This window comes from Schistocerca americana, chromosome 4 (assembly GCF_021461395.2).
Source record: "Schistocerca americana isolate TAMUIC-IGC-003095 chromosome 4, iqSchAmer2.1, whole genome shotgun sequence".
Taxonomy (NCBI): domain Eukaryota; kingdom Metazoa; phylum Arthropoda; class Insecta; order Orthoptera; family Acrididae; genus Schistocerca; species Schistocerca americana.
The window spans coordinates 416476726-416489975 of record NC_060122.1 but is presented as its reverse complement, the minus strand read 5'-3'; the positions used below and the strand labels follow the sequence as shown (position 1 = coordinate 416489975).

The window sequence follows — 13250 nt, the reverse complement described above, 5'->3', positions numbered from 1 at the left end:
GAGGTTGCACCAGCATGTCTGGAACGCCGAGTGAGAGACGAGAATACAAGCAACTAGGAAACAGGTAACAGCAGACGGCACCAGAGATAAATACAGCTCAACGAGTATTCTGGAGAGAGACAACCTGATACATAGCGAAAACTGAGACCAAGAACCAACGGTGAGTAGCTACATCACGACGATGGTGAAGCGAATACAATACTGAGTCCCGTGTCACTGCAGGGTGAAACTTATAGGGCGGCTGGAACTCTGATTAACCGACAGATTCGTTGCTAGCGCTCGTGGATATAACAGCTCCACCTGATTCCCAACGTCCAGTTACATGCTCTCCACTGGGCTTTAAAGGTCGCCGAAGTGGCAACGACGCTTTCAACGGCGATGCAAGACTTTTTATGTATTTTAATTGGTGCCGACGCTGCTATGAATGCGACTCCCTACACGATGCTTTAATAACTCATCGGGTAAAATATTATTCTCTCCCATGAAAGGGCACACCAGTTTCTTTGGAGGGCTGGAATTAGTGTAGCACTGGTAGCTTTTGCTCGTGTGCCCCTCCATCGGGTAAAATATTATTCTCTCCCATGAAAGGGCACACCAGTTTCTTTGGAGGGCTGGAATTAGTGTAGCACTGGTAGCTTTTGCTCGTGTGCCCCTCCAGCGGCGTTATGTGCCAGTGGGTTTTTATCGGATCAGTGCACAAACATGGATCGACGTGGAGATATAACTGAATTCCAGAAATAATATTTCGTGTTTTGGTGTCACCATGGCCAAATTTTTAGGGAATCAGTGCGGACTCTCCCATGTCCCAGTAACTAATGGCGTAGTCCTCGGTGTCATCTACATCTTCATCTGAATCTTGATAATTACCCTGCGATTCACACTTAAGTGCCTCGCAGAGTGTTCATCGAACCATGTTCAAGTTATTTCTCTACAAGTCCGCCCTCGAACGGCGCAAGTAAATCTTTCTATGCGAACTTTAATTTCTCTTGTTTTATCATGACGATTATTTCTCCTTACGTAGGTGGGCGCCAACACAATATTTTCGCAAACGTGACTTTGCCACGACGGAAAACGCCTTTTTCTTAATGCCGCTCCAATTCACGTATCATGTCTGTAGCAATCTCTCCCCTATTTTGCGATACTACAAAACGAGCTACGCTTCTTTGAACTTTTTCGATTTCCTCCGTCCGTCTTATCTGATGCGGATCCCACGCTGTACAGCAATACTCCAGAAGAGGACGAACAGGTGCAAGCAGTTTCTCCAGTAAACCTTCCGCACTTTCTAAGTGATCTGCCAATAAATTGCATTTAGTTGAGTTTACAGCCCTTAGATTTTTGTGATTTATCGTGTAACCAAAATTTAACGGATTGTAGATGACCTCACACTTTACAGTATTTAGAGTCAACTGCCCCTTTCAGCGCCATACAGATATCTAGTCTAAATCATTTTGCAGTTGTTTTTAATCACCTGATGGCTTCACAAGATGGAATGGCAGCCTCATCCACAAACAATCTATGAGGGCTGCTCAAATTTTATCTTACCTCGTTTACGTTGATCAGGAACTGCAGGGGGCCTGTAGCGCACCCTGGGCGAATGCCAGATAATATTTCTGTTTCACTCGATGGTTTTCCGTCAGTTACTACGAAGTGTGTCCTTTCTGACAGGAATTCATGAATTCCATAAGCAAGCAATCTGATTAGAAGTCGCTTGTGAGGAACGGTGTCAAAAGTCGTCTGGAAATCTAAAAATATGGAATTCATTTGATACCCTCTGTCGTTCACTAGCCCGTGAAGACAAAGAAATAGTTGTGTTTCACAAGATCGATAGTTTCTGAATCCATGCAGACTGTTTGTCAATAAATCGTTTTCTTCGAAGTAATTCACAATTTTCGAACACAAAATATGTTACAAAATCCTGCTACAAATCGACGTTAGCGATATGGGTCTGTACTTCAGTGAATTACTCATATTTCCTTCCTTGGGTGTTGGTGTAAAAAATGCAACTTTCCCGTCTTCAGGTTCGGTTAGTTGGACGAGCGAACGTTTGTACGTGGTAGCTGTACATGGAGATCTTGTATTACCATTTATTACGCCATAAGATCAGTGCGTCCAAAAAGGTACTAACCAACAGAAGTTAGAGGGGACGATCATTTTTTATCAGTGACAATCGATTTCAAACTCTACAGAGGTTTCAACTGTCAGTAATGGTGATCCATATCAGACAGTGTCTAAATGAACACTGCGAAGGAAACGACAGGTTGCGGACATTCGTAGCCTGTTATCTCGCAGAAGTCATTTCCTCAAAGCGGCACTTATAGCTGCGTGTCTATATCGGACAGTATCTAACTAAAAACTGTACAGTAGCTTAATGAACGTGTATAATGTGGTCCGACGAATTATGATTGCGGTGTTCGACTACCAAAAATATTCAAACGGAGTTCGAGCCCTGGTGACAAGGCGGGGCAGCAGGTAAGCGTTATTCCGCATGGGTGCGCTGCTTACGACCGCCACAGCGACACCACCCGCTTCAGGGCCATATAAATATTTCACCCACCCCATTCAAACTAATGCCATTGCCTATTTCTCCGATTCTCCCACGTTCAACAAATCCCTTTAACTCCTGGAAAGACGTGCATTCCACTTGCATATCGACGTTTGAGACTGGAAAAAGTCCTTGGAACCGTACAGTTTCATTTGATGAAAGCTCCTACGCCTCGGCTCAGGCACGATCCCCTGTGTCGTTCTATGCTGTGGCTCTATTCCAATACAGTTGGAGAGCCTCTGCAACGCTGTTGCAGTTTGGGGGAAATATTTAACTGGGCTGAGGCGTGAATGGTTATTTGGACAGAGAAGGCAGGCGTGGTAAGGTAGTCCATGAAGTTATGCAAAGCCAGTGTGCCAGGGTAGGATAGTGATTAACGCATCTGTCTAGTGAGCAGGAGGCACGGGTTCGTATCCCGATCTTGATATAAATTTTCATTCGTCCCTTCGGTCTGCATATAAGAATCGTACTTTAATGAGTGGTGTACTGTTGCACGGTGATAACAGCCGGAAATGCACGTGCATTTTTCATTCTAAGCAAATAGAAATTCATATCTGTGATACTTGTGACCGTACCTTAAATTGACTATTCGCGATACAGTGTTTATTTCAATGGATGTACAGCTACATGCAGAAATACGACTTTTTTTTTTAATTTTTTGATAAATTCCTATGGGACCAAACTGCTAAGGTTTACACATTACTTAACCTAATTCAAACTAACTTGCGCTAAGGAGGACAAACACACCCATGCCCGAGGGAGGACTGAAACTTCAGAATGGGGGAGCCGTGCGAACCGTGGCAAGGAGCCTCAGAACGCGCGGCTACCCCCCGCGGGGAATACGTCTTCAATTAAGATATTCTTTACCTCTACGGAGTTCGCACCATTAGAAACAAATCTGGCCATGAATGACTATATACGGAAGTGGACAGAAATAGGGAAACAACAAACACTGTCATACGGTGTAGGAAACACGCTGGCATTCGATACAGCTTTCAATCACCTCGAAATGCATAAATATAAGTACTGCATGGTTTTCATGGGAATGTTACGCAATTATTTCTCCTAAATAGTGTCAAGTTCGGATAAAGGATGGTGGAGGTGGTTTGTGATCATGCACATTTCTCTCCAAAGGAGAACCACATAGGTTCAATGATACTGAGATTTGGTGACTGCGGTGGTTTGTGGAGATTCAACTATCTGTCTTCACGTTCACTTAACCAGTCTGAGATCATTCGAGCTGTATGAATAGGCACAATATCTTGTTGGAACGCAGCAACGCCACTGGGGAACAAACACTGTACCATCGGATCGACCTGATCAGCCAAAGTGGTCACATAACCCTTGGCAGCATGGGGAGTTTGCAGAGTAACGATGGGGACCATGGAATATCACGATTTGCCTGCGTACTTCATCACCGAAACTCCGCGATTTTTCAGTCTTGGGACGTAAGCTAGGCCGGAAGTTGAAACATTGTACAACAAAACTCATCTTAGCACATGACTTTTCTTCTTTGTTCGATATTCGCGATTTCATGGCGTTGGCACCACATTTTCCTGTTACAGCATTTACGTAATTGATGAGTGGTCTTCCAGTTCCACCTTGCCCTGCAGTTCCTCGCTTATGGAGCTCCCTTCGTGTTGTTTTGGCGCTGATAGAGTTCGCAAACGTGACATTGAGTTCTCGAGTGATTTTTGCACCTGTCGTCCGCTTATTTTTCATCACATTCCTGTTCAATGAGCGTCTAGCACGATCACTCAGCACATACCGTCATCCACGTTGTGACTTAGTAGATGATGTTTTTCCGCTTTTTCTGCATGCGATGTAAGTCTTCAGTATGGTGTCTGGCTAAACACCAAAATTTTCGGCTATCTCCGTTACGAAAGCAGTCACCAAACGTGCGCCAATAATTTGCTCACGTTTGAATTCACTTAGCTCGGACACAATTCACTCATAAGACCATAAAACACTGTTCTGCTGCTACTGACATTTACAACGTACTGCGGACACTGCGCTGGTGCCATTCATGGTCATGTACAACAAAGCAACCCGCACGCTAGCTAGAATCTATATTTATGTTCAAGCACGCATTTCTCGCAGTTATGGCATATTTCTGTCAAACCCCTGTACAAACAGTACTGAAGTCCTTAAGAATCCCATTTGATTTTCTATTAATCTTCGCCATTCGTTTTATTTTATACAGGGTGCTACAAAAAGGTACGGCCAAACCTTCAGGAAACATTCCTCACACACAAAGAAAGAAAATATGTTATGTGGACATGTTAGAGCTCATTTTATTACTTCTCTTCAAATCACATTAATCATGGAATGGAAACACACAGCAACAGAACGTACCAGCGTGACTTCAAACACTTTGTTACAGGAAATGTTCAAAATGTCCTCCGTTAGCGAGGATACATGCATCCACCCTCCGTCGCATGGAATCCCTGATGCGCTGATGCTGCCCTGGAGAATGGCGTACTGTATCACAGCCGTCCACAATACGAGCACCAAGAGTCTCTACATTTGGTACCGGGGTTGCGTAGACAAGAGCTTTCAAATGCCCCCTTAAATGAAAGTCAAGAGGGTTGAGGTCAGGAGAGCGTGGAGGCCATGGAATTGGTCCGCCTCTACCAATCAATCGGTCACCGATTCTGTTGTTGAGAAGCGTACGAACACTTCGACTGAAATGTGCAGGAGCTCCATCGTGCATGAACCACATGTTGTGTCGTACTTGTAAAGGCACATGTTCCAGCAGCACAGGTTGGGTATCCCGAAAGAAATCATGGCGGTGAATCGAGGACGAAACTAAAATGAGCTCTACATGGAAATTAAGCGTTTCCAGACACATGTCCACATAACATATTTTCTTTCCTTGTGTGTGAGGAATGTTTCCTGATAGTTTGGCCGTACCTTTTTGTAACACCCTGTATAAATGTTTCGAATACCATGGAATTAGACTAAAAACAATTTTGTTCATGTTGTGTCCAGCGGCGGAGTCTGAGAATTTATTAATCTACTGACTTCATTTTTCAAAACAAAAACAAAAAAGTGGTTGAAATGGCTCTGAGCACTATAGGACTAAACTTATGGGGTCATCAGTACCCTAGACCTTAGAACTACTTAAACCTAACTAACCTAAGGACATCACACACTTCCATGCCCGACGCAGGATTCGAATCTGCGACCGTAGCGGTCGCACGGTTCCAGACTGTAGCACCTATAACCGCTCGGCCACTCTGGCCGGCTTCACTTCAGAGTCAATTTCACTGCCTATCATACTGCAACGTAGTCCGAGACATCAACCTCTTACACTGTACAGTGTTTTAATAGACTGCTGCCGGCCGAAGTGGCCGTGCAGTTAAAGGCGCTGCAGTCTGGAACCACAAGACCGCTACGGTCGCAGGTTCGAATCCTGCCTCGGGCATGGACGTTTGTGATGTCCTTAGGTTAGTTAGGTTTAACTAGTTCTAAGTTCTAGGGGATTAATGACCTCAGCAGTTGAGTCCCATAGTGCTCAGAGCCATTTGAACCATTTTGAATAGACTGCCTCAGTACAAAACTCTTCTGTTAGGGGCACTTTCTGTAGTTCAAAAGATACAAATATTCTGAGGTAGTCGCTAGTTTGAACCTTTGTGCAGCTACATGGAATTTAATTTAATGAATTGGGACAAAAGGATTACAGAGGAAATGTGATAGGAAAGAGACAAATGGTTCAAATGGCTCTGAGCACTATGCGACTTAAATTCTGAGGTCATCAGTCGCCTAGAACTTAGAACTAATTAAACCTAACTAACCTAAGGACATCACACACATCTATGCCCGAGGCAGGATTCGAACCTGCGACCGTAGCGGTCACGCGGTTCCAGACTGAAGCGCCTAGAACCGCACGGGCACAATGGCCGGCGGAAAGAGACAGGAAGGATATAATTACTTCCTGCCGGAGTTCTTTGTGCGGCTGCACGTCATTATTTCCTTGCAGTCTCTTTCGTCTAGAAACAGGTCTATTGGGAGTTTGTTATTTGCGTTACTGGAATTTTTACCTACTTTGAATGTCTGAGACGCTAAGCGAAAATTTTGAATAGCTTATTATTTGCACGCAGTATTGGGTGAGAGTACCTGTGTCACTGGAAGATGTGCCTGTTTTGCCATCGCTGCTTGGCAGCGAGGAGCGAAAGAGTTCAATTGTTAGAGCAATAGTGGCAATGTAGGGGTAAATTTAAGTGAACCTGTTTTTAAATAAAATGATTTGTGTCTGAATATTGCGAAACAGAGAAGAAAGAATCGATTAATGTTTTAAAATGAAATGACATGTAATGATTTAGGAAAGCATATGAAGTTGAAAGAAGGTAATATTTTTTATATGCTTGTATTTCAGTCGCGCATGGCTTGGAACCATTGTTGACTGAGACATCCATATTACGGAGATTTAGATTTTTCATTAAGGAATGAGTAAATTTGACTGTATTGTTTTTTACATGTTTATTGATTATTCGTCTAACATTTGTGAGAGTAGGAGTTTGGTATCAATGTTGCCTTTTACCAGTATCAATGAGTGTTGTAAGACGAATTTCGTACAAGTAAAATTATGTCAGATAACTTAAAAACTGTTTGTTAAAGAAGTATTACACCTAAGAGCATTGTCCACATCCTCAATCCAAATCGATTTTATTTGAAGAGTGTCTCACTGAGTGATGCGTATAAAATAGTTTACTTGTTGCCTGGAGCATTGCACTAAGCTCTTAGCAACTGTAGTTAGAGATATGTAGCTGGCGCACAGAGAGCAGCAAGCAAGTGTTTCCGAGCCATTACATAACGAGGTAAGATATTTCCATTTCAGGATCAATTTGCTACGAAAATCAGGAACGCATAGGGACCATTTCATGAACAACATTATGTAATATCTCTTCATATTCGATGAATTATTCTGATACAATTCTACCCTTGAATGACGTTTACTAATTTTCTATCTTCATACTCGCAGAATCCATGCGCAAAGTAGTTTCATACAATAGCTATGCCATGAGCGCATAATTATTCTTTGTAGTACACACTCTCGTGGTTGTGAGATTGTCTTCGTGCCGATTAGCCTGAGCTTGGTTTGAAGAATTGTAATCTGATTATTGAGATTTATGACAGAAGATAATTGAGACGAAACTGTAGGATTAAAAGGGAAATATATATATATATATACACTCCTGGAAATTGAAATAAGAACACCGTGAATTCATTGTCCCAGGAAGGGGAAACTTTATTGACACATTCCTGGGGTCAGATACATCACATGATCACACTGACAGAACCACAGGCACATAGACACAGGCAACAGAGCATGCACAATGTAGGCACTAGTACAGTGCATATCCACCTTTCGCAGCAATGCAGGCTGCTATTCTCCCATGGAGACGATCGTAGAGATGCTGGATGTAGTCCTGTGGAACGGCTTGCCATGCCATTTCCACCTGGCGCCTCAGTTCGACCAGCGTTCGTGCTGGACGTGCAGACCGCGTGAGACGACGCTTCATCCAGTCCCAAACATGCTCAATGGGGGACAGATCCGGAGATCTTGCTGGCCAGGGTAGTTGACTTACACCTTCTAGAGCACGTTGGGTGGCACGGGATACATGCGGACGTGCATTGTCCTGTTGGAACAGCAAGTTCCCTTGCCGGTCTAGGAATGGTAGAACGATGGGTTCGATGACGGTTTGGATGTAGCGTGCACTATTCAGTGTCCCCTCGACGATCACCAGTGGTGTACGGCCAGTGTAGGAGATCGCTCCCCACACCATGATGCCGGGTGTTGGCCCTGTGTGCCTCGGTCGTATGCAGTCCTGATTGTGGCGCTCACCTGCACGGCGCCAAACACGCATACGACCATCATTGGCACCAAGGCAGAAGCGACTCTCATCGCTGAAGACGACACGTCTCCATTCGTCCTTCCATTCATGCCTGTCGCGACACCACTGGAGGCGGGCTGCACGATGTTGGGGCGTGAGCGGAAGACGGCCTAACGGTGTGCGGGACCGTAGCCCAGCTTCATGGAGACGGTTGCGAATGGTCCTCGCCGATACCCCAGGAGCAACAGTGTCCCTAATTTGCTGGGAAGTGGCGGTGCGGTCCCCTACGGCACTGCGTAGGATCCTACGGTCTTGGCGTGCATCCGTGCGTCGCTGCGGTCCGGTCCCAGGTCGACGGGCACGTGCACCTTCCGCCGACCACTGGCGACAACATCGATATACTGTGGAGACCTCACGCCCCACGTGTTGAGCAATTCGGCGGTACGTCCACCCGGCCTCCCGCATGCCCACTATACGCCCTCGCTCAAAGTCCGTCAACTGCAAATACGGTTCACGTCCACGCTGTCGCGGCATGCTACCAGTGTTAAAGACTGCGATGGAGCTCCGTATGCCACGGCAAACTGGCAGACACTGACGGCGGCGGTGCACAAATGCTGCGCAGCTAGCGCCATTCGACGGCTAACACCGCGGTTCCTGGTGTGTCCGCTGTGCCGTGCGTGTGATCATTGCTTGTATAGCCCTCTCGCAGTGTCCGGAGCAAGTATGGTGGGTCTGACACACCGGTGTCAATGTGTTCTTTTTTCCATTTCCAGGAGTGTATATACAGCTCCTTTATACAAAAGGTGTGTATTTGACAATTGAGAATTAATGATATTTATCGATATATTGCATAGTTGTTAATCAGAAGGGAACTTCCCAAAGACTGGATACGAACCCGCATTTAATAATCCAAGAGCTCCATCACTTCTTCGGAAGGTTAAACTTCATCAAAGCCAAATATCCGCTTGATCTGAGGTTTCCCGACTGATTATACAACGCTCCCAAAAATTACGAGGCATTTTATTTGTACAGATTAGCAGACTGCCGTAAAGCACGAGCCTCCAGAGAAGAAGAATCATCGCCTGATTTCATTCTAACAAGTAAAATTTCTGAATCATTTTGAGTGAATGAGCTATGACTGTGTTTCATATTGTGAATGACTGATTGCTCGAACGAATTAAGAACTACATACATAGGAGGAAAATTACAATTATTAGGCAGATCATTAACGCACAGGGAAACTTCGTATAATTCAACAGATTAACAATAAAGTTACGGATTTAATAAGTTTGCAAATTTTTAGAAAGATTATAAAACAGAGCCAAATTCATTTTGTATTCTCGCAGGCAAATGTATTTGTTTTCTCTCGGAGACGAACAAAGTCACCCAAAGCTAATCAACAGCAAAATTAAAACCAGCCAACGAAGCCAGTATGTGTTCAAAATCAAATATTCATTTCTATTCCCTTCGCGCCAAAATATTCATGTATATGCCTCAGCTGCTTCAACAGACACCCCTCATACCTGTAGTGAGTGGGACGGCCGCGGTGGCCAGCGGTTCTAGGGGCTTCAGTCCGGAACCGCGAGACTGCTACTGTCGCAGGTTCGAATCCTGCCTCGGGCATGGGTGTGTGTGATGTCCTTAGGTTAGTTAGGTTTAAGCAGTTCTAAGTTCTAGGGGACTGATGACCTCAGATGTTAAGTCCCATAGTACTCAGAGCCATTGGAACCATTTTCTAGTGCGTGAAATTTGAAACAAACACCAACTCTTTGGACACATGCAAGGAATAAACAGCATGAGCTGCCGGGCACTGTCGCCAGGTCGCACCTGTTCGGAGCTCCGCAGCCTTGAGCGTGTAGGCGTCCAGCGCGACGGACATGGAGCGGCCGCGGCTGTTGAAGGCGGTGACGGTGAGGCGCAGCGCCTGGCCAGCCCGCAGGCCCGCCACGCCAAAGGATGGCCAGCGGGAGGTGACATTGGACAGCAGCCGGCCGGTGGACACCTCCTCCACCAGCAGCTCGAACCGCTGCGGCCGGCCGCCGTCGAAGCCCTCCAGGCACTCCAGCTGCAGCGACGTCGACGTCTGGTTCACCAGCGTGCAGTTGCTCGCTGGGTCCGGCTTACCTGTCACAAGTGACTCAGCATTAGATGCGGAATAACACAGCACCACTCCATTGCCGCAATCACTGCCATGTGAGACTTAGGTTGTTGCTGTGATTGTTCCTTTTTACTTGTTTATAGCTCTTTGGCTCAATGCGCCTACTACTGTGATTCTCAGAAACAAATCGATTTGTTAACTGGACCTATTCGGAGGAAGAAGGGAGCATACTGACGGTGATTTCAATTTGACAACAAGTCCATTGGACTGACTTGCAAACAGTCACTGCAACTGATTCATGTACACTGACCACTCATTAGTTAATGTGCTACAGACTTCTACAGGAATGCATGTTTCCTAAAAGAAGCTAGAAACTGAAAGACATCAACTAGTTGCCACATACGTTCTATTAGAGAACAATTAAAATCAAACCCGAGGAAAAGTAGTCATGCTCTCTTTAATTTGTAAGAACAACTAAGAAAATACTGTATGTGTGGTGTGTGTGTCCAAGACAGAGAGAGAGTTTACACCTGATTTGTCATACGATAAACGAAAAAAATGCACTATGAAACAACAAAAATAAGGAACACACATTTACAGCAATATATCACTTATGAAGGAACGAAAATAAGTACCACCGAAACTCCAAAATATAACTCCGACAACGATTACTTTACATACATAATCCTCAATATTCATTTCATATCCATTACTTTAAAAAAATGATTTCGTAATATCTCTTAAATAAGCTGTCAAAAGTCTATTTCATATGGCAACGAAAAAGTACTAAATATATTTTCCCGTAAAGGAAATTTCTCATAGTCACAGGTTTTCAGGCACTCAGTTGTTGCTTTTGACGACTGATTGGAATGTGGCATGCGTTGGCCTGAGAGGATAAAACAGAAAGAATGCATAATGCATTGTACGATGTGAGGTGTTAATAGTAACGTTCCTTAAAATGTTGACGACAATATTCTAACACTACGAACATGTCTAGAATTTGTTTTTACATTCAACACATGACTGAGTATCAGAGTATTTTAAATAAACGATACTATAACGTAAACAAGCAGGCCAATTTGGACAGCATGTAGTCTCATACGAGTCGATTAAACATGAGAAGAATATAGAAATGGGGTTCGCAGAAGCTGCATGCAACACAAGACCTTTCTGAATACATAATGCTGATTAACGAAAGAGGGTACTTCGACACCAGCGGTGGTTATTTATTTTGATGAAGATTATCTAGAGCAGGAGACGTTAAATGAAAAAGTCCTTGCCCTTGAAGAATCTGTTAACAAAATGTGCATGGGCATCACAAGAGGTAATTTCAGAGACCAAGGCCCTCTCTTTGTTGTTCCTTTCTAGTGGAGTAAGAGCGAACATACCAAGAAATCTGCATTAAGCACTCGGCTGCAAAGAGCACGTAAGTGCAGATTTTTTAAAATAAAGTAATTAATTAATAAAAAGACATATGAGGGTCTGTTGTTTCTAGGGATCATAATGAAATCTTTTTTAAAACATAATGTATTTTATACCGATAATATCATGTATGTAATATATTTAAAACTTAATTATGTGAAATGTGACATTTGTCGTCAAGCTGTAATATATACTCTGTTTCCTCTACGAAAAGCTGATACCTGCCAGTCGAAGTATGCAGTTCCTCAATTAAGGAAGCTGGAAAAGCGTAGTGGCACTAAGAACGTAATTCAACAGACTGCACATCGAAACGCATTGTGGGGACTATGAATACAGATTTCCAACAAAGGGATACGCACTTTACACAGCATTATTCGTCTACGTCACCGTCTACGTCTATGTCTACGTCACTACTGTGCTATCCAAAACAAAGTGCCTGGCAGACGGTTCAATGTACCACCTTCAAGTTGTCTCTCTACCGTTCCACTACCGACCGGCGCGCGGGAAAAACGAGAACTTCAATTTTTCTGTGCGAGCCCTGATCTCTCACATTTTATCGTTATGATCATTTCTCCCTATTTATGTGGGTGCCAAGATATTGTTTTCACAATCGGAGGAGAAAACTGGTGATTGAAATTTCATGAGAAGATCCCGTCGGAACGAGAAATGCCTTTGTTTTAATGACTGCCACTCCAATTCACGTATCATGTCTGTGGCACTATCTACCCTACTTCAAGATAATACAAAACGAGTTGCCCTTCTCTACACTTTTTCGATGTCATCCGTCTGTCCCGTCTGATGCAGATCCCACACCGCACAGCAATACTCCAGAATAGGTCGGACAAGCGTGGTGTAAGCAGTCTCTTTAATAGACCTGTAGCACCTTCTAAGTGTTCTGCCAATGAATCGCAGTCTTTGGTTTGCTCTCCCAGCGACATTATCTATGTGATCCTTGCAATTTAGGTTATTTCTAATTGTAATTCCTTAGTATTTAGTTGAATTTACAGTCTTTAAAAAAATGGTTCAAATGGCTCTGAGCACTATGGGACTTAACATCTGTGGTCATCAGTCCCCTAGAACTTAGAACTACTTAAACCTAACTAACCTAAGAACATCACACACATCCATGCCCGAGGCAGGATTCGAACCTGCGACCGTAGCAGTCCCGCGGTTCTGGACAGAGCGCCTAGAACCGCTAGACCACCGCGCCCGGCTACAGTCTTTAAATTTGTGTGACTTATCGCGTAATCAAATTTTAGCGGATTTCTTTTAGTACTCATGTGAATAATTTCACAGTTATCTTTATTCAGGGTCAATTGCCACTTTTCGTACCATACAGATATCATATCTA

General features: G+C 44.1%; 1 protein-coding gene across 1 annotated transcript in view; it reads right to left on the bottom strand.

Moving 5' to 3' along the window:
• LOC124613518 (nephrin-like) overlaps positions 1 to 13250 on the bottom strand; it is a 296683-nt gene that overhangs the window by 27176 nt on the left and 256257 nt on the right. Inside the window, exon 7 of the mRNA XM_047142228.1 lies at positions 10207 to 10503. Coding sequence (XP_046998184.1) covers positions 10207 to 10503 — 297 coding nt within the window. The remainder of the gene's footprint in view (positions 1 to 10206; positions 10504 to 13250) is intronic.